This window comes from Scyliorhinus torazame, chromosome 7, assembly GCF_047496885.1.
Source record: "Scyliorhinus torazame isolate Kashiwa2021f chromosome 7, sScyTor2.1, whole genome shotgun sequence".
NCBI lineage: Eukaryota > Metazoa > Chordata > Chondrichthyes > Carcharhiniformes > Scyliorhinidae > Scyliorhinus > Scyliorhinus torazame.
Window position 1 is genome coordinate 117,600,816 of NC_092713.1, and position 23,834 is coordinate 117,624,649.

General features: G+C 50.5%; 1 protein-coding gene across 3 annotated transcripts in view; it reads right to left on the minus strand.

The window, feature by feature from the left end:
- Positions 1-426: 426 nt before the first annotated feature.
- LOC140426503 (uncharacterized oxidoreductase ZK1290.5) overlaps positions 427-23,834 on the minus strand; it is a 262,640-nt gene continuing 239,232 nt past the window's right edge. For all 3 annotated transcript variants that reach the window (XM_072511363.1, XM_072511361.1, XM_072511362.1), the window contains one exon: positions 427-1,287. In XM_072511363.1, the coding sequence (XP_072367464.1) occupies positions 1,153-1,287 (135 nt within the window). In that variant the 3' untranslated portion in view covers positions 427-1,152. The remainder of the gene's footprint in view (positions 1,288-23,834) is intronic.

Sequence of the window (23,834 nt, forward strand, 5' to 3'; positions counted from 1 at the left end):
CTCATAGTATTTCACGTTGTTTATTGTAAGAACAACATAGATCCAGGTGTTAAGGCTATCTGTCATTGTAGGATACTTATCTATGCTTTGCTGTCGTATCACATGAATCTAAGGCTGTCAAATTTCTAAAATTCAAACCAAACATGTAAGTTTGGTTTTTAAAACAGGAGTCTATTTTTCCCCCATTTACTTAGTGATGTATCTCATGGAGTGAATGCACAAGTAAGATTTAAAATGAATTTCAATAGCAAAAGAAGGCATCAAAATGCAAGCTAAACTCCCACTCCTATTCTAGTCCCCATTGATTTTGGACTTTGTAAAAGGTGACAATCTGAACTGTTCAATGGCTCTATCACCATACCTAGGTACTCATTTTTAAAAACGTATAACTCGTTTGATAACAGATGCAACTATTCTACACCTTGGTTAAGTGTGCAAACATTTTAATTAAATATAAACGTGTACAATTCAAGTAATTAGTCTTATTGTTACAGGCACACAGGTTTTTGACATGACTTGCTTGATTACATTCAATGTTTTTTAGGAAATACTCTCAGGCTTGTCTCAGAGCCACCTCTCAGAAATTTCGGTGAAAAATGTTACAAATAATAACAAACTTGGGCTTGTTACATCCATCTAAATGTTCTACGCCCTACTGCATAATTCAATCTCAAACACTAGGTTAACTATAAGTTTAAAATGATCATGCGTCTCTAATGTCACTTATAATTTCTCAAAAGACCACTCCACCTATTATGATAAATGCACCTCTTTTCTTGTAACGGTACAAACAGCAGTCTTGCATTAGTAAATCAAAATAACATGAAATGAAGTGGAAAGTATAAACAAATCTCTTGCTGATATTGCATGGAGGACCTGAAAAGGAATAATCTTCAATTCTCAATGTTAAAAAGTAAAGTGAAAGATGTGGATCAATTAAGATTCAAGTTTAAATTAGAAATTGCTTGACATTAAGGTGAAGGCACAAACTTGGCTCTCTTGAGACTTTCCTGGAGTACTCCATCATTGGAAAAGATAAAACGAATCAACTGGGACATTGAATTGCAACAAAGAAAATAAAAATCATCAATAATGTCAATGCTTTTTATACAATACACTGTAGGCATAGACAGAAACTGTGTCTCAAAACATTTAGTGGACAAAAGTCATTTTTGATTGTAATTCCTGTTCCTTCCATAAAGGGTAATGCAGTGTGATGAGCTTTTTGGTATTCTTCAGTGAGTTTAGAAATATCATGTCTTCTTTGCTGAGTGAAAAATCAAAGACCTGTAAAACAAATCACAGCCATGTGTATCAGTGTATGATGAAAATACAGGCGCTATCTTGGAGGTTTGCAGAATAGCATTGTGCGGGTGGGAGCAATTATTATTACAAAGGTAACTGTTACAATTTAGCCAAGTTTATTGCACTTTTCAGCTTTCTAATGTAACCCAAGAAAAGACAACTAAACATAGAACGCATAAAGTTATAGTTCAACACTTATACTGTATTCAGATTTTTGTAGATCCACAAATACAGAGTATTAAAAAAAATGAAGCATTTCACTTCACATGAGCTTGGACTTGATCGTACACAAAACACTACTCTCTGCATGTCACACTCTGATGACTATTTTCTCCATTCGACCCTCTGAATACTATTTCCTGCAGATGTGTCTCTGTATGAAGATTGGTTGAAATGGTTAAATTAATTCTGCAGGTCGGCTGTTATACAAGGCACCTAAGGCCAGTGTCCATACAAATAATGTAAGTTTGGTATACTTTCAGCAGCACAGGGAAACGAGGCAGTGGTGTCCTATGTCCCCCCTCTTGATTGCCCAGGATTCTCCCAGCCCCACACCGGGCCAGAGAATCTCCGCAACCATGCCACGCCGGCACGCGATTCTCCATGCAGCGCCATTGGTGCCGGCGCGTTTGGCACTGCGCCGGTCGCGGGTCACTCTACACGGCCGGACCGCCAATCCTCCGGGCCGAACGGCCGCTCTAAAAAGGCAGAGTCCCGCCGGCACCGGCCACACCTGGTCGCAGCTGGCGGGGACTCTGCGCACAGGGTCGGGGGGCGGCCTGTGGGGGGGGGAGCGGGGGGGCTCCGACCCCGGGAGAGGCCTCCGATGGGGCCTGGCCCGCGATCGGGGCCCACCGATCGGCAGGCCGGCCTCTCGCTCCCCGGGCCTATTTTCTTACGCGCCAGCCCCTGAACTCCTGCGCCATGTTGCGTCGGAACTGGCATGTTGAGGGAGGCCACCGTGCATGCACGGATTGGCGCGGCACACAGTTTGCGCCGGGAGCTGCGTGAACCGCTCCAGCGCAATGCTGGCCCCCTGTAGGGGCCAAAATCGGTACTCCCAGCGGCCCATTCACACCGCCGTGAAACACGATGGCGTTTCCGACGGCATGGACACTCTGCCGGCGAATGGGAGAATCCCGCCCAGCGTGTCCTTGTACTCTGATGATGTTCTTTTGTATGTGACGGATCCGATCCCCACTACGGGTGATATCACGGTGCTGTTGAAGGCGGGTTTAGGATTTTTCAGGGTATAAATTGAATTGGGAGAAAAGTGAGTGTTTTCCGGTCACTCTGCTGGGGAGGGGAGCAGATCTGGGGGTGTTACCACTCCGCATTATGTATTCCCATTTTAGGTATCTGGGGGTGCAGGTAGCTCAGGATTGGACCCGGCTTCAGAAACTGAATTTTACGAGTTTGGTGAGCAGGGTTAAGGCTGACTTACAAAGGTGGGGTAGTCTCCCTCTGTCTTTGGTTGGCAGAATTCAGTCGGTAAAGATGAATGTGTTGCCACGGTTCGTTTTTCTGTTCCAGTGTTTGCCGGTTTTTCTGCCAAAATCCCTTTTCATTGCTTGTGGACGGATACTGCTGGGGTGGAGGTCAGCTTCACCACCCAGTGCCTCAGTATGGCTGGGAGATCTCAAGGAATTTTTATATCTCAAGAAAGTTAAGTACACTGTGAGGGGACCAATTGAGGGGTTCTAACGGAGATGGCAGACATTTACTCTACACTTTAAAGAGCTGGGGCGAAATTCTCCCGAAACGGCGCGATGTCCGCCGACTGGCGCCCAAAACGGCACCAATCAGACGGGCATCGCGCCGCCCCAAAGGTGAGGAATGTTCTGCATCTTTGGGGGCCGAGCCCCAACATTGAGGGGCTAGGTCAGCGCCGGAGGAATTTCCGCCCCGCCAGCTGGCGGAAACGGCCTTTGTTGCCCCGCCAGCTGGCGCGGAAATGACATCCCCGAGCGGCGTATGCGCGGGAGCGTCAGCGGCCGCTGACAGTTTCCCACGCATGCGCAGTGGAGGGAGTCTCTTCCACCTCCGCCATGGTGGAGACTGTGGCGGAGGCGGAAGGGAAAGAGTGCCCCCACGGCACAGGCCCGCCCGCAGATCGGTGGGCCCCGATCGCGGGCCAGGCCACCGTGGGGGCACCCCCCGGGGCCAGATCGCCCCGCGCCCCCCCCAGGACCCCGGAGCCCGCCCGCGCCGCCTTGTCCCGCCGTTCAAAAGGTGGTTTAATCCATGCCGGCGGGACAGGCAATTTATCGGCGGGACTTCGGCCCATCCGGGCCGGAGAATTGAGCGGGGGGGCCTGCCAACCGGCGCGGCCCGATTCCCGCCCCCGCCGAATCTCCGGTGCCGGAGACTTCGGCAACCAGCGGGGGCGGGATTCACGGCAGCCCCCGGCGATTCTCCAACCCGGCGGGGGGTGGGAGAGTGACGCCCCTGGTCACGGTTTGTTGTCAAGTGTGTGGGAGGGGGGGTTGAAGAGGAGGGAACAAGTGGGGGGGATCTTTTTGTGGGAGGGTTTATTTCACATGTGGGGAAGGGTTCCGGGGAGTGGGGGGGGGGGGGGGGGTTATTGTTTTACTGTTCACATATAAAATTGAAAAAGCTGAATAAAAATATTTTAAAAAAAAATTAATTCTGCTGTGTCTGTTCAGTCCATCATTGTTTTCCCAGGGTCACTTGGCTGCAAATATCAGCTGCATAAGGAATCCTTAGCTCCGTAAAAGTTATTGGTGGAAGAAAGAGTTCAGACAAACTTTAAAGTCACACAGGACATGATCAGCAATCAGATCTGTCACAGTTCAATCTTGATTACGTAGGCTGGAACTGTAATTGTATCTCAAATTGAATTATCCCAAATAATAAAAATAGGACAATTAAATATACCACGAGTAAATGCAGTATTTGTGGAGTCTAATGTGCAGACAGTATTCTCAAGTTACAACTCCAGTGCACCTAGTCCTCCTATCTTATCTTAGATTTACATATTAATTGTAATTGGGGTGATGTCTTTGAACGATAGGAGAGATACGAGAAAATTGCAGGCTTAACCTTGAATGTTTATTTGTTTAAGTATTTTTTTAAATGAATTTAGAGTACCTAATTCTTTTTTTTCCAATTAAGGGGCAATTTAGTGTGGCCGATCCACCTAACCTGCACTTCTTTAGGTTGTGGGGGTGAGACCCACGCAGACACAGGGAGAATGTGCAGCTTATTTATTTAAGTAACCTTAATTTATTGTTTAAAATGTTTCAATGCTCCCCATGTCTGTATGCCTTCTGGGTCCTGTACCGTTGGTCCCTGTCGGGGATCGTTTTGGGGGCCTTGGAGATCGGGATGCCATTTGAAAATGGTGTCCCGATCTCGTGCTACGGTGGGGGAATCCAGCAAGCGGAGCTCCCCACTGTACAAAACAGGGCTATGTGTGGCCTCGGCCATGCATTCCCCGTTCACGCCTCTTATACAACGTGGGTTGCATTGAACAGCCTGTGTTTCTCGGCACCGCAAGTGCTGGAAACACGCGGATAAATGTGCTCGCTAGGGAACTTTGTTCCCTTTTGGGAGAATCACGCCTGCACCCTAAGTGTCATTGAATAGTGGTGGGGAACTTGCCGGCAGAGCCAGAGGGAAATTCCCTGAAAAACCCACCACAAATGAACTTAGAAATGTTTCCATTGAATTCCACCCTTAATTTATGACGTACCTAGGATAGGACTAATGACCAGCACAAAAGGCTTAGAATGGCAGCATACAAACACAAAAGGCACAACAGTGCTATCAAGAGGGGACATCAAATGGCATCAAATAAACTACGTATTGCAGAACTACACCAATATGAAGGAGGGGGGGGAATGAGAACTCACAAAAATAAGTGATATGATGTAGTTTTACCCCAATAAAGGGGGCAAAAAGGATTGGTACAGATTCACAGGAAGGACAGAGACAACAAATCAACACGGTGACACAAGTAGCTGTACAATATAGAGCGTTTCAACTGTATAAAGATACAGTGGGACAGGGCAGCAACACAGCAGTACACTATGGTGCAGAATGGCATTCTACCAGTATTCAAGTTGCAACCTGATAATAGCACGGTGTTTTACAAACTTTCTTTCTTGCGACCCACTATTGCCCACCGGCTGGCTGGCCTTCGGGACCCACACTGGCTGACCTACAAGACCCGCGCTGGCTGATTTTCACTTACCCTTAATGTGATGTGGAGATGCCAGCGTTGAACTGGGGTGAGCACAGTAAGAAGTCTTACGACACCAAGTTAAAGTCCAACAGGTTTGTTTCGAATCACTAGCTTTCGGAGCACAGCTCCTTCCTCAGGTGAATGAAGAGGTGGGTTCCAGAAACATATATATAGACAAAGTCAAAGATGCAAGACGATACTTTGAATGCGAGTCTTTGCAGGTAATTTACAGGTCCAGACAGAGCAACTGGAGTGAGGGATAATCCCAGTTTAAAGAGGTACGAATTGTCTCAAACCAGGACAGTTGGTAGGATTTTGCAAGCCCAGGCCAGATGGTGGGGGGTGAATGTAATGCAACATGAATCCAAGGTCCCGGTTGAGGCCATACTCATGTGTGCGGAACTTGGCAATAAGTTTCTGCTCGCCGATTCTGTGTTGTCGCACGTCCTGAAGGCCGCCTTGGAGAACGCTTACCCGAAGATCAGAGGCTGAATACCCTTGGCTGCTGAAGTCGTCCCCGATTGGAAGGGAACATTCCTGCCTGGCGATTGTCACGCGATGTCCGTTCATTCGTTGTCGCAGCATCTGCATGGTCTCGCCAATGTACCACGCTTCGGGACATCCTTTCCTGCAGCGTATGAGGTGGACAACGTTGGCCAAGTCGCACGAGTATGTACCACATACCAGGTGGGTGGTGTTCTCACGTGTAATGGTGGTACCCATGTCGATGATCTGGCACGGCCAGCTTCTATCACGATACGACGGACTTCTTACAGAAACTCAGCAGGACCAGTTGAACCAGGAACATTCCTCATGACAATCGACGTCTCGGCACTCTATACCAGCATCCCCCATGACGACAGCATTGCTGCAACAGCCTCAGTACTCAACACCGACAACTGCCAATCTCCAGATGCAATTCTGCAACTCATCCGCTTCATTCTGGTCTTCACCTTCGACAACAAGTTCTTCATCCAGACACACAGAACAGCCATGGGGACCAAATTCGCACCTTAATATGCCAACATCTTCAAGCACAAGTTTGAACAAGACCTCCTCACCGCACAGGACCTTCAACTGATGTTATACACCAGATACATCAATGACATTTTTTTCCTTTGGACCCATGGCAAAGAATCAGTGAAACAATGGCATCAATAAGTTCCATCTTACCATCAGACTCACCATGGACTACTCTCCAGAATCAGTTGCATTCTTGGACTCACTCGTCTCCATCAAGGACGGTCACCTCAGCACTTCGCTTTACCGCAAGCCCACGGATAACCTCACGATGCTCCACTTCTCTAGCTTCCACCCTAAACACATTAAAGAAGCCATCCCCTATGGACAAGCCCTCCGTATACACAGGATCTGCTCAGACGAGGAGGATCGTAACAGACATCTACAGAAGTTGAAAGATGCCCTCGTACGAACGGGTTATGGCGCTCGACTCATCGATCGACAGTTCCAACACTCCAGAACAAAAAACCGCACCGACCTCCTCAGAAGACAAACACGGGACACAATCGACAGAGTACACTTCGGCATTCAGTACTTCCCCGGAGCGGAGAAACTACAACATCTTCTTCGCAGCCTTCAACAGGTCATCGATGAAGACGAACATCTTGCCAAGGTCATCCCCATACCCCCACTACTTGCCTTCAAACAACCGCGCAACCTCAAACAGACCATTGTTTGCAGCAAACTACCCAGCCTTCAGAACAGCGACCATGACACCACACGACCCTGCCATGGGAATCTCTGCAGACGTGCCAGATCATCGACATGGGTACCACCATTATACGTGAGAACACCACCCACCAGGTATGTGTTACATACTCGTGTGACTCGGCCAACGTTGTCCACCTCATACGCTGCAGGAAAAGATGTCCCGAAGCGTGGTACATTGGCGAGACCATGCAGACGCTGTGACAACGAATGAACGGACATCGCGTGACAATCGCCAGGCAGGAATGTTCCCTTCCAGTCGGGGAAGTCTTCAGCAGTCAAGGGCATTCAGCCTCTGATCTTCGGGTAAGCGTTCTCCAAGGCGGCCTTCAGGGCGCCGACAATGCAGAATCGCCGAGCAGAAACATATAGCAAAGTTCCGCACACATGAGTAGCATAGACGTAGCGTTAGGGCCCGGAAGGCCAGAAAATGAGACAGTAGCTAAGTTGGCAAGAGCAGCACGGTGGCGCAGTGGTTAGCACTGCTGCCTCACGGTGCCGAGGTACCAGGTTCGATCCTGGCCCTGGGTCACTGTTTGTGTGGAGTTTGCACATTCTCCCCATGTCTGCGTGGGTCTCACCCCCACAACCCAAAGATGTGCAAGATAGGTGAATTGGCCACGCTAAATTGCCCCTTAATTTGAAAAAAAAATAATTGGATACTCTAAATTTTTTTTAAAAAAATGTTGGCACGGGTGCAGGGCACAGTTAAGCGATAGCGGCTAGGGCACAAATCTGCATATATGTTCTCACATTAAACACCTGTCCACAACGTTACTACCTGTGTCGGCGCTCTGCCAGAAGGGTGTGAGGGGTGAACTGGGCTGGGCTGGCCGCAGAGGAGGCATGGGTGGGGGGTCGGAAATGGGCAGACGTTGGGGGTGGGCTTGGCCCAGTGACTGTAGTTCAGCCAGCACTCACCGCTCTGGTATCCCCCACTCCCATCTCCGCCACCTCAGGGATTCGATGGGACCGTGTGATTGAATGGCCAGCTCGCATGCAGGGGTCAAGTGGGCAGGAGTCAGATGTTGTCAAATGACGTGGAGCAGCAGAGCACATCGCAGGGCGCAGTGTCATCATCCTCCAATTCATGGACCATACTAACTGTTACTGCCAGCCAAGGGCCCGCACCCCATGGTGCGGCAGATATGTATCACGGAGGGGGTTGCCGGAGGGGTGGTGGGTTGCAGTGTCTGTGCACCTGGTCAGTCTGCCCCCCCGCCCTCCCCAAGTTGGTGAACCTGGAGCTTATTAGAGCATCCAATGCGCGTTGGTCCTGGCGCACATGTTGTGCGACCTCCCATGCCTGCACGGGCCGCTTGTCCTGCCCATCCTACGCATCCCTCACATCATCCACATAGGGCGTGAACTGATGCTCACCCCCCTCCTCCAGCATGTCACCCCTCTGCTGCGCGATGTTGTGGATGATGCAGCAGGCCACCACGATGTGGGCGACTATCTCAGCACTATACTGGAGAGCCCCTCCAGAGCGGTCCAGGCACCTGAACCGCAGCTTCAGGATGCTGATGCACCACTTGATCATGCCCCTGGTCGCTACAGTGGGGAGTTGTAGCGGGTGTCTGCGTTGATCTGTGGCCTCCGGATAGGGCAGCTGATCTGTGGCCTCCAGATACCGCAGCGGATAGCCCCGTTCGCCCAAGAGCCAACCCTCCAGCTGGAGGGGGGGCTTCTAAGAGGCCAGGAACCGTCAGATGTGCAAGGATGAAGACGTCATGCACACTGGCTGGGTATCGGGTGCAGACGTGCATGATTCGCATCTCATGGTCACACACCAGCAACAAGTTAATTGAGTGGAACCCCTTTCATAGTATTATAGAATTTAGAGAGCAGAAGGAGGCCATTCGCCATATCGAGTCTGCACCGGCCCTTAGAAAGAGCACCCTACTTACACCCACGCCTCCATGGCAGTGAACCCCATTGCCCAGGCATTCTGGTGGGCTCGGTCCACATTGAAATGAAGTATTTTACCAACTGGCCGCATAGGGCCACCATGACGACGCAGGTGCCCCTGTGTACTGAGCTCTGTGAGATCCCGGACAGGTCCCCCCATGGCGCCTGAAAGGACCTCATGGCGTAAAGGTTCAGGGCAACCGTCACCTTGACGGCCACCGGGAGCGGGAGTCCTCCCCACTCCCCCGCGGTGCCAGGTGCGCCATGATCCAACAGGTATGTAGTACTGTCCCCCTGCTCAGCCGGAGTCTTTGACTGCATGCCTGGTGCGGCAGGTCCTCGAATGACAGTTGCTGCCAACACTTCCTCCTCCTCGGCCTGTTGGGCGGTTGCCGTCCGTTCTCACCTGCTGCCTCCAGTTCATCTGGCAGATTCTGCTGCTGCAGCTTCTTTCTCCTCAAGCAGCTCCAACTCGTACAGCCTCAGTGCATCCTCAAGGTCTGCAGTGACTAGAAGGAAGGCCATCATTGCTGGTTGTATTCCAATACCCATTGTCTGCAGAGGGTGAAAGGCTGACATGTTAACATGGTATGTACCCCCGTGCCCAACCAGGTCCAATGGACTACACGGTGGCCCTGGTTGGCACTGCTGACCTTGCCCCCACATGACCCCCCTCCCCCATCCCTGTAGCCTGGCACGTTGGGAGCCTCTTGGTGACCGTCCCTGTTGCCCGGGGTACGATCAGCTGGTGTTGCCCTTGCCAGTGGTACGTTGTCCGGCTCACGCCTGTAGGAGCTGATGTGGTTGTTGCCCTCGGACGGGCCATGTGATGCCCTGCTGATGGGTGGCACCCAGTTGAGGGAGGAGGGGCAGTGGTATGGGGGAGAGTGGGGTGCAGGGTGGTGGGCTAGAGGGTGGGGGCTGGGGGCTGGAGTGCGGGAGTAGAGCACCCATACGGCCATTGGCACTCTGCAGAACCACGGGCCACAGTGGTGGGTCAGTGGGATTTGCAGCAAGGTGGCTGCCTTGCAGGCTGCGGCAATGGCGGTCTGTGCCTGGACACCCGGCCCCACGGCACATCCCCCAGTCAACCCCCCCCCCCACACACCCCCGACAGGGCCCTCCCTCATACCTGCCAGCCCGGTCTGCATCAGGGCTGGCAGTGCACGGTCGCGCCTCTCTGTGTCCTACCTCCTTTCTCTCCCTCATCAGCCACGGTGCCTGTCTCCCAATTTTTAAAAACACAAGTAAACCTCGCTGTTGGGAATTCACCCCAGTGGTGGCGGAGAATTTCGGGGCCCCCGGAAAATACCAGGTTAGGCCCATTAATGATATGCAAACAGTGTTTACTGTACGTGCGGAGTGGAACGCATTGACGACGCTGTCGAGGCACTGGAGAATTGCGATTTGGCGTGAACCTTGCGTCCTCCACGATTTCACGCCAAAATCAATTCTCCCCGGGTCACTGTCCGTATGGAGTTTTCACATTTTCCCCGTGTCTGCAGGGGTTTCACCACCTCAACCCAAAGACGTGCAAGGTAGGTGGACTGCCACGTAATTGGAAAAAAATAATTGGGTACACTAAATTAAAAAAACATTGATTCTCCGCCAATCACCTTTCCTGATTTTCGCACGGCCGACGGAGAATCCCGCCCCGATGTAGCTTCTAGACAGCAACATAACACTTATGGGGAAGATCTCACTTAAAATACAACAGAAATGCTTTTCATGTGTACATTGTTGAGAATATTCAAAATTAGAAAAATAATCTTTGAGTTGCAGTATCTTCAAAGAGGTTTCAGGGTGTTTCTGCTGGAGACCGTTGACTGGAAGATATTACTGTGCTTTCAGTCTCACTCAGCTGCAATCTTTTTTTTACCATCTGCTATTTGATGAAATGATTAATCAGCAGAAAGAAATGAAGGTCAGTGGGAAATCTGACTGAGGAAAAATAATGATTCCACGTGGGAATTCCCAAGTCATTCCTAAAATATCCGACAAGGAAAAGGATGTAATAAAATGATAAGGAAGATCTGGGAAGTTCCAGAACATCAGGAAGCAAAGCTGACTCTGCTGAGAAAAATAAGGATGGTCTGTTTTAGAGGGTTGAGGCCTGCACGGGTGTAAAACCCCCAATTATGCTCTTTCTTCCTGAAGTTCTCACTGGGAAATCTACTTCCTGCTGCTGAAAGGATCCATGGAAGGATTTGTCCAGGGCATTTGGAAATTCTGATCTTCAGCTAGCTGCTTGAAATATTGCAACAAACCCATCAATGACTCCCCCTTTAATATTCTTGCTCTCACTGCATCAGGCAATTTAAAACAGAATGTTCCGCCATTAAGCTCATCTTTTTTCAAATAAATTTAAAGTACCCAATTATTTTTCTTCCAATTAAGGTGCAATTTAGCGTGGCCAATCCACCTAAACTGCACATCTTTGGGTTGTGGGGGTGAAACCCACGCAGACACAAGGAGAATGTGCAAACGCCACACAGACAGTGACCCTCGGCCGGGATCGAACGCGGGTCCTCAGCGCTGTAGGCAGCAGTGCTAACCACTGCACCACCATGCCGCCCATCCAACTCATCTTAATATGTTCACAGTGTAGAGGACCACAGCAGAGGTGTCATGTTGACGCTTTGTTCGAGTAACTCAAAACAAACCTATTGACCTTGGGCGGGATTGGCCGACCCTTCGCGGCGAAATCGCGCTCGGTGCAGGGACGGGAAATTACCCAAAATAGGCCCCCACGCCTATTCTTGGGCGACCGGAGAATCGCTGTCATTCGCGCACAGGCGATCGATCAACGCGGCGCCGGTCGTGGCCATTGGAAAAGGCCCCTCCGGTGATTCTCCGCGCTCGACGGGCCGAGTGCCCACTGAGTCCCGCCTGAGAGTTTCTTATGTGGTTCCGCCTGGCGGGGACTCGGAGTCGTGGCTGATGTGGGCTTTATGGTGGGGGGGGCGTTGGGATCGGACACCGGAGGGGGAGGGGCCTCGACGACGGACAGGCCCGCGATCAGGGGCCACCGATCAGCTGGCCATCACGATCCGGGAGCGATCTATCTTCCTCCGCGTGGGCCCGCTGTGTGGCTCCGCCATGTCGGCGGCGCCCACGCCGAGGTGGGCCACTAAGGGCATGTGCGGACCCGCTTACGGCCACCGTGTGCATGCGCGGCCGCGCAGTCTGTCCATCAGGGCCCCGTTGGCAGCCAGAGCTGCCTGCGGGACACACGCCGAAGGCCTGCAAGCCCCCTGGAAAACGGAGAATCACCCCGGACTTTCGAGGAAAATGTCCGGAGTGATTCTCGCCCGTTTTCCGGCGGGCGTGGGGACTTAGTCCCCCAAAGGGAGGATCCCACCCCCATCTCTGCAACTCCTGCTGCTTTAAATATTTATTCTCTTTCCTCAAAATATATAATGATCCCTACCTCAATCATTCTCTTGTGGCAAAACATTTCATTCTGCGACTGTCCTTTGTGTAAAGAAATGTCTCCAAACCTCTCTCCTCACTTTGAGTGACCATTTAAAATTTATGACTTTACATTTTTAATTCATGACCTTCTTGCTACTGATGCTCTAAACAGAGAAAGAAGATTTTCTCCATTCAGGCTTTTAAATAATTTGCTAATTAATAATACCTTTCTCGTAACTTTTTCAGGATTAGTGGAAATAGTTTGCAGTCTCAACTCTTTCCCCATAACCAGTTTTCTATCTCTGGCATCAACCCGTGCCAGAAAATGGAATATATGGGTCAGTACTCATGATAAACGCACCATTGACACCTTGATTTCACCTGGACCACAGTAAGACCAAAGGAAAGGGTAAGGAGGGAAGGGTGTGAGGGCATCATCACATTTGACCAACACAAGAGGGAGGTGGAGAAGATGGTTAATCGGGTGATGGTAGCATAGTGGTAATATTACTGGCCAAGTAATCCAAAGACATAGGCCGGGATTTTCCACTCTCGTCGCCGAACCCACACGACACGAATGGAAGATATCGCGAGAACTACAAGGTCGCGTTTTACGTCGGTGTGAACTCATGATGCATGTACATGACGGGCACGCTACCAGATAATCAATGTTGGGAACCTCCTTTGAATATATTTACATGTCATTATCAGGCCCATATGTCAAAAACATTCTGCCCTTGCCGTCAAAGAACCATCCATGGCAGTGTGATGGAAGAATGTTGTGAAGCCTGAGTGGTCTCCTCAGCTGTGCACCAAATGAGCAGAGCTTCCAGGAGAGCTCAGGTGAATGCTGGGCTCAGGGGGGAGAGGCTTATTCCCTGATACTGCCCGGGTAATACCCAGGCACCCCCGGCACTACCTTGGCTGTGCCTGGGCAGTGCCAGGGTAGTGGCAATGGGGGGGTGGGTGCCAGGGTGATCTGGTTTGCTTGTTGTGCGCTGGGGCAGCCTTTAAAAATAGCAGCCGAATCTTTAAGTTTCTAAGTTGCTGGTGAATCAGAGGCTGCCTTGCTAGTGATACATTGTGGGACTCATCACTTGAGGTTTTATTTTCTTTTTCTTGTAAATTCTTGTCATTGATTTGCAAAAGAGGAAAAGAGCAGGTAAACAAAGAACAATCCAGTACCACGATGCAACTACCCCTCAATAAACGGACAATCAAACAAAAACATTCGGATTAACAGTCATTAACTCTTTAAAGAAAGAGACAAATGGTTGCCATCTACAAAAAAAATTCTCAGTGGATCCTCCTATGGCACACTTAATCTTGTCCAAATATAGAAAAGTGTGGATGACCTTAAGTCTATTGACAGGGGTTCTGTCGCCAGGGCAAAGAGCAGTGGGGACAGAGGTAATCCTTTTTTTAAAAAAAGTATTTTTATTAAAGTTTTGCAGAATTTTTCATAATAAAACAATAGTAACAATAATAACAAAACAAACTAGAGTGAACATTAACATAGTGCAAAAAGAGAATATACAATAACAATTAAATAGACCCCACGCGACTCAGTCTTCCCTCACCATCCCAATGAAGCACTCACCCCCGCCCCACCTCCCCAATCCCCCCCACCCCTACGGATTGCTGCTGCTGACATTTTAATTTTCCCCGAGAAAGTAGACGAATGGCTGCCACCTCTGAGAGAACCCTAGCGTAGACCCTCTTAAGGCAAACTTTATTTTCTCGAGGCTGAGAAACCCAGCCATGTCGTCAACCCAAGTTTCTACACTCAGGGGCTTCGAGTCCCTCCACATTAATAAAATCCGTCTCCAGGCTACTAGGGAGGCAAAGGCCAAGACGTCGGCCTCTTTCGCCCCCTGAACTCCTGGGTCTTCTGACACTCCAAAGATCGCTATCTCTGGACTCGGTACCACCTGTGTGTTAAGCACCTTGGACATTGCCCTCGCGAAACCTTGCCAGAACTCTCGAAGCTCCGGGCATGCCCAAAACAGGTGGACATGGTTTGCAGGGCTGCCCTTGCACCTCATACAACTGTCTTCTACCCCCAAAAACTTGCTCATTCTCGCTGCTGTCATGTGTGCCTGGTGGACCACCTTAAATTGAATTAGACTGAGCCTGGCACATGATGAGGAGGAATTAACCCTGCCCAGGACCTCTGCCCACAGACCCGCTTCCAACTCCTCACCTAGCTCCTCCTCCCACTTGCCCTTGAGCTCCTTCACCGGGGTTTCCTCCGCCTCCTGTAGTTCCTGGTAGATATCCGACACCTACCCCTCCCCCACCCCAGGTGCCGGAGACCACCCTGTCCTGTATCCTCAGTGGCGGCAGCGTCGGAAAGGCCACTATCTATTTTTCCAGGAAGGCTCGTTCTTGTAGATATTTAAAGGCATTTCCTGGCGGCAGATTACATTTGTCCTCTAGCGGACAGAGGTAACGCTTGACGGATATAGGGAAGTACTCTGAGTGTGGAGTTAGCGTGCACACTCACGGTAGGGGAGGTATAAAGAAGGTAAACTCATGAAGTAAATTTTGGACTAAACACAAATTGACCCAAAATTGCAAACAGAGAATCTCACTCCGGGCGGGATTCTCTGACCCCACGCTAGGTCGGAGAATCGTTGGGGGGGGGGGGGGGCTCGAATCACGCGACGCCAGTCCGACGATTCTCCGGCGACCGGAGAACCGGCACCAACGGCGCCGCGCCAGTCGGGGGCCTCTCAACGCGACCCCCCCCCCCCCGGCGATTCTCCCCGCGCGATGGGCTGAGTGCCCGCCGGCGTTGTTCTCGTGTGGTCCTACCCAGCGGGACCTCGCCGTTCATGCTGCGGGGGCGGCCTCGTGGGGGAGGGGGGGAGGGGGATCTGGCTCCGGGGGGGTCTCCAGGGTAGGCCCGCGATTGGGGCCTACTGATAGAAAGACTATAGGAAGACTTTATAAAAGAGTCAGTAAATTGAATGGAAAAGAAAGCAAAAGCAAAAGGATCAATTACAAAATGAAAATGGCCAAATACGAAAAGGTCTTTGATTACTGTCAAGGTAGGAAACTCCTAATCCCAGTCCATCCCAGAACAATCATTACACTCCCAAACCACTAGAACAAAAAACAAACAGTGTGCTGGCATGGTGGCACAGTGATTAGCACTGCTGCCTCACAGTACCAGGGACTCGGGTCCAATACCGGCCTTGGGAAACTGTCTGTGCGGAGTTTGCACACACTTTCTCCCCATGTATGCGTGGGTTTTCTCTGGGTGCTCCAGTTTCCTCCCAGTCCAAAGATGTGCAGGTTAGGTGGATTGACCACACCAAAATTGCCCCTTAGTGTCCAAGGATGTGCAGGTTAGGTGGGGTTACGGGGATAGGACAGGGGAGTGGGCCTAGATCGGGTGCTCTTTCGGAGGATTGGTGCAGACCCGATGTGCTGGATGGCCTCCTTTTGCACTATAGGGATTCTAGAATTCTATGATAATTAACCTTTAACTAAAGATAACCAGGCCTCAATAAAATGTTTTACAAAAGAAATAAAAATAAAACCATGAATCAAATCCTAAACTCGCCATTCTAAACAAGTTGAGCAGCAGGTATTCTGTATTATATGACACCGTTGACTAACCAACCTTGTTAATGGGGCCTACTCCCAACATTTGAACTATGTTATATATAATACGCAATTGGAAAGTTGCTTGTTCTAACTGGGTAGTAAGAACTCTAGGGTAAACAAACATGCCCTTTTTGATTCCCAAAAACAAAACCACAAACTTAGCAAGCCCGTCAAGAATTAAATATGCACTGCTGAAGGAAAGAGTCTGCCTCATCCGGTGCATCAAAGAAGTGATCTTCTCCATTAAATGTGATAAAGACAGGGAGGGTGAATCAGCCCAAAGCTAATTCCTTTCTTCCACAGATTGGACTTGATGTTGTTGAATGCTGCACATATCCTTGCCAAGTCTGCACTCAGGTCTCGGTGGATCCTGATTCAGTCGTCTGGTAAGTAACATCGTAGTGCTCCTTTGCTCAGCGAAAAACAAAGTCCTTGGGGCGGGGTTCTTTGACCCCCCGCCGGGTCTGAGAATCGCGGGGGGGGGGGGGGGGGGGGGGGGGGGGGGGGGGGGCGGCGTGAATCCCGCCCCGCCGCCGGCTGCCGAATTCTCCGGCGCCGGTTTTCGGGCAGGGGTGGGGATCGCGCCGTGGTGGTCGGGGGCCGTTGGCTGCGGCCCCCCCCCCGGCAATTCTCCGGGCCCCGATGGGCCGAGCGGCCGCGCGTTTTTGGCCAGTCCCGCCGGCGTGAAATGGACATTGTCCATCCCGGCGGGACCTGGCTTGTAGGCCGTCTAGCGGGGTCCTTGGGCGGGGGGGGGATGAGGTGCGCAGGGGGATCTGCCCCCGGCGGCCTGGCCCGCGTTCGGGGCCCACAATCTACGGGTGGGTCTGTGCCGTGGGGGCACTCTTTCCCTCCGCGCCGGTGTCTGTAAGGCTCCGCCATGGCCGGCGCGGAGAAGAAACCCCCTGCGCATGCGCAGGAATCTCACCGGCGGTTCTGCGCATGCGCCAGAACAAGCTGGCAGTCCTGCGCATGCGTCAACTCTCGTCAGCCGGCGGCGGCCCTTCGGCGCCGGTCGACCCGGTGCCAACGCCTCCAGCGCCGGCCTAGCCCCCGGAAGGAGGATTCCGCAACTTCCGGGCGGCCCGACGGCGGAGTGGTTCGCGCCGTTCTTGGCGCCGGTACGGGCCGCCCCGCCAATTGTGGGAGAATCGTCTTTGTAGTGATGGATCTGGACTAAAATGGCTCGCGGAGGGTCACCAGGTTTCGAATATGATGGCTCAGTCTAGCTCCGGGGTTTAGGAAATGTATCTTCACCCAGCACCTTTTTGAATAATTCCCTTATAATTTGTGTTGTGGTTCGGCTTTCAGAAGGGTTTTGTTTTCTAAGTCCCGGACGATATGGCGGAGAAAACCACCATTGCCACCCGCAGCTTCAATGCCGCTTTTACCACCTGACATCGCCTTTACCGTTATCTGGGAAAATCCTGGTCTTAGATGAATGTTCTGCAGACATGAGTTGAAAGCCCACCACGTTTCTGTGGGGAATTTTAATTAATTAATAAATGTTGACTGAAAAAGCTAGTTTCAGAAATGATGATTATGAAACAAGCAGATTGGTGTAAAAACCCATCAGGTTTACTAATGTTCTTAGCAAATGAAATCTGCAGTCTTTACCTGGTTTAGCCTACATGTGACAGAAATGTGGTTGACCCAACTTCCCTCTGAAATGGCTGAGCAAGTCACCCTGTTGTTCCAAACTACTGCAGGAAAGTCAAATAAGAATAAAACCGAAAGGACCCCCTGGCATCAACTAGGGCACTGGAAGTGACGCCGAGTCTTACTAGCATCTGGGGGCTTGTGTCAAAACTGGGAAAGCTTCCTCACAGAGGACTCAAGCAACGCCAGACCCACCAGATCATACCTTACAGCCAAGGCCCCAAATTCCTTCATCACCTTCACTGACAGGACAGACCCATTAGAGGTGGAAGCAGGGTGGTATACAGTCAGGAGGGAGTGGCTCTATGAGCTTTCAATATTTACTCTGGACCCCATGAAGTGCTTGATATTAGATCAGAGATGGGCAAGGAAACCTCTTGCTTATTACCACCTCCACCCTCCCTCTCACCCCACAAAACATCCCCAATCTCAATGATTCCAGTTCTAAAGACAAAGCTGAAGCATTTACAACCACCTTTGGCTAGAACTGCCAAGCAAATGACATATGAGCATATGAATTAGAGTAGGAGTAGGTCACTCAGCACCTCGAGCCCACTCCGCTATTCAGTAAGATCATGACACATCTCTGCTTCCGTCCAAGGTCCCCAGCATTGCAGATGCAAGTTTTCAGTTAATTCAATCCACTCCATGTTATATCAAGAAACAACTACAGGCAATGGATACTACACAGGGTACGAGCCCTAACAACAGCCTAGCTGTGGTACTGACCATTTGTGTTCCATAACTAGCTGCGCTCCATCCAAGCTGTTCCAGTCCAACTACAATACTGGGGTCTACCCTATATTATGGATAATTCCCCAGGTATATACTCTCCATGAAAATTGGATAAATCTAATCTGGACAATGGCTGGCCCATTAGTCTTCTCCCAATCAGCAACAAAATAATAATAATTATTATTATTGATAATAATGATGATGGAACAGTCTCGATAGCGACAGAGACGGTCAACTATTTGATTTTAAGGAGCTGCTGCCGCAGGGAGACGGAGTGGACCCCGAAAATGATCTGCTCCCGGATCATGGAATCAGCCGTCGAGTCATAGTTACATGACTGCGCTAGGATGCGGAGATCGGTTAAGAAGGACTGAAAAGTTTCATCCTTACCCTGAAGCCTCTGCTGGAAGATGTACCGTTCAAAGCTCTCATTCACCTCAATGTCGCAGTGGCTGTCGAATTTCAGCAGGACTGTTTTGAATTTCGTTTTGTCTTCGCCGTCGGCGAACGTAAGCGAATTGTAGATATGGATGGCGTGGTCCCCCGCAGTGGAGAGAAATAGCGCGATCTTCCTGGCATCCGATGCTGCCTCGAGGTCGGAGGCCTCGATGTACAAGAGGAACTTTTGCTTAAAGATTTTCCAGTTGGCGCCGAGGTTGCCTGAGATGCGGAGTTGGATGTTTTCCATTTCGCTGGATGCTGCTTGCTGGTCGATGCTGATTCATTCGAGGTAGGTCCGTCAAGATCAATATCACTCTGGTACCATGATGTGTTAGGCAGATTGGTTTGATGTGGACTGCACTCGATGCAGGGAAGTTAGAAACAGACGTCTAACACAGGAGAAGATCCAACACTGTTTTATTCAGCTAGATGAACTGCTGTATATATTCAGCTGTGGGTCGACACTATACTGATCTGACCAGTGACCTTGCAGTAGCCTGACCAGACTTACTAGCTACCGCATGGTGTTTGTGCTTGCTAGCTTGTGGACTCTGACTGTCTCAGTAGCAGGGTCCCGAGAGAGCGGGATACCTAGTGCCCTCTGGCTTTATAGTGGTAGTGTCCTGTCTGGTGATTGGCTGTGCTGTGTTGTATGCTTACTGGTCATCCTATGTGTCAATCACTGCCTGTCTGCATCTCATTATGTGCATGAGTGGATATTATGACACACAGGTCACTGAAAGGGGCAACACAGGTAGAGAAGGTAGTCAAGAAGGCATACGGCATGCTTGCCTTCTTTGGCCGGGCTTTGAGTATAAAAATTGGCAAGTCATGTTGCAACTGTATAGAACCTTAGTTAGGCCACACTTCGAGTATAATGTTCAATTCTGGTCGCCACACTATCAGAAGGATATGGAGGCTTTAGAGAAGGTGCAGAAGAGATTTACCAGCATGTTGCCTGGTTTGGAGGGCATTAGCTATGAGGAGAAGTTGAATAAACTCGGTTTGTTCTCACTGGAATGACGAAGGTTGAGGGGCGACCTGATAGAGGTCTACAAATTTATGAGGGGCATAGACAGAGTGGATAGTCAAGAGGCTTTTTCCCAGCGTAGAGGGGTCAATTACTAGGGGGCATAGGTTTAAGGTGCGAGGGGCAAGGTTTAGAGGAGATGTACGAGGCAAGTTTTTTCCACAGAGGGTAGTAGGTGCCTGGAACTCGCTGCCGGAGGAGATGTTGGAAGCAGGGACGATAGTGACATTTAATGGACATCTTGACAAATACATGAATAGGATGGGAATAGAGGGATACAGATCCCAGAAGTGTAGAAGATTTTAGTTTAGACGGGTAGCATGGTCGGCACAGGGCCTGTTCCTGTGCTGTACGTTTCTTTGTTCTTTATATCATTGACAGTGTTATCTGCTCACTGATTCTCAGTTTGGATTCCAGCCATTACAGCCTTGGTCCAACAAGGATAAAAATGCTGAATTTCAGAGTTGAAGTCAGAGGGACTGCCCTTGACATCAAAGCAGCATTGAACAGAGTGCGGCATCAAGGAGCCCTACCAAAACTGAAGTCAATGGGAATCAGAGAAAACCTTCCACTGAGTGGAGTCTTGCCTAGCACAATGAGAGATGATTGTTTTCAGCCCAGGACATCACTGCCAGTGTTCCTCAGGGTGATAACCTAGAGTCAACCAGGTTCAACAGCTTCATCAATGACCCTCCCTCCAACTTAAGGTCAGAATTGGAATGTTCACTTTTTTTTTTCTTTTAAAAAAAAAATATATTTTATTAAAATTTTTCAAACAAAATTTTTTCCGTTTTTACAACTCAACAAGGGATTATACATTAACTGGTAAATAACATTATTTAAATAATATAGTGAACTAACAACAACAACTAAAAAAACAAATAGCAAAAACACAAAATAGTGCTCCCCCCCTCCCCCCTGGGTTGCTGCTGCTGTCATTTCTATCTTTTCATTATCGTTCCGCGAGATAGTCAAGGAACGGTTGCCACCGCCTGGAGAACCCCTGAGCCGATCCTCTCAACGCAAATTTTATTCGTTCCAATCTTATGAACCCTGCCATGTCGTTTATCCAGGCCTCCACGCCTGGGGGTTTGCTTCCTTCCACATGAGTAGAATCCTAGGCCGGGCTACTAGGGACGCAAAGGCCAAGATATCGACCTCTTTCACCTCCTGCACTCCCGGCTCTTCCGCAACCCCAAATATAGCCAACCCCCAGCCCGGCTTGACCCGGACCTTCACCACCTTTGAAATTACCCTTGCCACGCCCCCCCAGAACTCATGCAGTGCCGGACACGACCAGGACATGTGTGTGTGGTTCGCCGAGCTTCCCAAGCACTTCCCACACCTGTCCTCCACCCCGAAAAACCTGCTCAGTCTTGCTCCCGTTATATGTGCTCTATGTAGAACCTTAAATTGAATCAAGCTAAGCGTGGCACACGAGGACGAGGAATTTACCCTACTTAGGGCATCAGCCCATAGCCCCTCCTCAATCTCTTCCCCCAGCTCTTCTTCCTATTTTCCCTTCAGCTCCTCTATCATCGCCTCCCCCTCGTCCCTCATCTCCCGGTATATTTCGGACACTTTGCCCTCTCCGACCCATACCCCAGAAATCACTCTATCTTGGATCCCCTGCGTCGGGAGCTGCAGAAATTCCCTCACCTGTTGCCTCGCAAATGCCCTCACTTGCATATACCGGAAGGCGTTCCCCGGGGGCAAGTTATATTTTTCTTCTAGCGCTCCCAGACTTGCAAACGTCCCGTCTATAAACAGGTCCCTCAGCTTCCTAATTCCTGTTCGTTGCCAACACTGGAACCCCCCATCCATCCTCCCTGGGACAAACCTGTGGTTATTCCTTATCGGGGACCACACCGAGGCACCCGTCACTCCCCTGTGTCGCCTCCACTGCCCCCAGATCCTCAAGGTTGCCACCACCACTGGGTTTGTGGTGTACCTTTTCGGGGAGAACGGCAGCGGCGCCGTCACCAGCGCTTTTAGGCTCGTTCCCTTACAGGACGCTATCTCCAGCTTCTTCCACGCTGCTCCCTCTTCCTCCCTCATCCACTTACAGACCATCGACACATTGGCGGCCCAGTAGTAGTCGCTCAAACTCGGCAGCGCCACTCCCCCTCTGTCCCTCCTGCGCTGCAGGAACCCTCTCTTTACTCTCGGGGTCTTTCCTGCCCACACAAAGCTCGTAATGCTCCTGTCTATTTTTTAAAAAAAGGCCTTTGTGATCAGAATGGTGAGGCACTAAAACACAAAAAGAAACCTCGGGAGGACCACCATTTTAACTGCCTGCACTCTGCCCGCCAGCGATAGCGGCACCATATCCCACCTCTTAAAGTCCTCCTCCATCTGCTCCACCAGTCGCGTCAGGTTAAGTCTATGCAGGGTTCCCCAGTTCCTGGCCACCTGGATCCCCAGGTATCGGAAGTTCCTTTCCACTCTCCTCAGCGGCAGAGCATCTATCCCCCTTCTCTGTTCCCCGGGGTGCATTACAAAAAGCTCGCTCTTCCCCATATTTAGTTTGTATCCTGAGAACTCTCCAAACTCCCTAAGTATCTGCATTACTTCTGGCATCCCCTCTACCGGGTCCGCAACGTATAGCAGTAGATCATCTGCATAGAGCGACACTCGGTGCTCCTTTCCCCCTCTAAGCACCCCCCTCCACTTCTTAGAATCCCTCAGCGCTATGGCCAGTGGTTCAATTGCCAACGCGAACAGTAACGGGGACAGGGGACACCCTTGTCTTGTACCCCTAGGTAGCCGAAAATACCCCGATCTTTGCCGGTTTGTGACTACGCTTGCCACCGGGGCCCCATATAAGAGTCTGACCCATCTAATAAACCCCTCACCGAACCCAAACCTCTTCAGCACCTCCCACAGATAGTCCCACTCCACCCTATCGAATGCCTCCTCTGCATCCATCGCCGCCACTATCTCTGCCTCCCCCTCCGGTGGGGGCGTCATCATCACCCCCAGCAACCTTCGTACATTAACATTCAGTTGTCTCCCCTTTACAAACCCTGTCTGGTCGTCATGCACCACCCCTGGGACACAATCCTCTATCCTTGTCGCCATCACTTTTGCCAGCAGTTTGGCATCTACATTTAGGAGTGAGATAGGCCTGTATGACCCGCATTGCAGCGGGTCTTTATCTCGTTTCAGGATTAGCGATATCGTCGCCTCCGACATTGTCGGGGGTAGCATCCCCCTTTCCTTAGCCTCATTAAAGGTTCTCGCCAAGAGCGGGGCCAACAGATCCATATACTTCCTGTAGAATTCCACCGGAAACCCGTCTGGTCCTGGGGCCTTCCCTGCTTGCATGTTCCCCAGTCCTTTAATCACCTCATCCACCTCGATTGGCGCCCCCAAACCTGCCACCTCCTGCCCCTTCACCTTCGGGAACCTTAGCTGGTCCAGAAAGTGTAACATTCCTTCTTTTCCCCCCGGGGGTTGGGACTTATATAGCCTCTCATAAAAGGTCTTGAACACCTCGTTCACTTTCCCTGATCTCTGCTCCATATTTCCCGTTTCGTCCCTAACTCCCCCGATCTCTCTCACTGCCATCCTCTTCCGAAGTTGGTGGGCCAACTGCCGGCTCGCCTTTTCCCCATCCTCATATTGCATCCCCTGTGCCTTCCTCCACTGTGCCTCTGCCTTTCCCGTGGTCAGCAGGTCAACCTCCGTCTGTAGTCTTCGTCGTTCTCTGTATAGCCCTTCGTCTGGGGCCTCCGCATATTTTTTATCCACCCTCAAAATTTCCCCCACTAATCTCTCTCTTTCTTT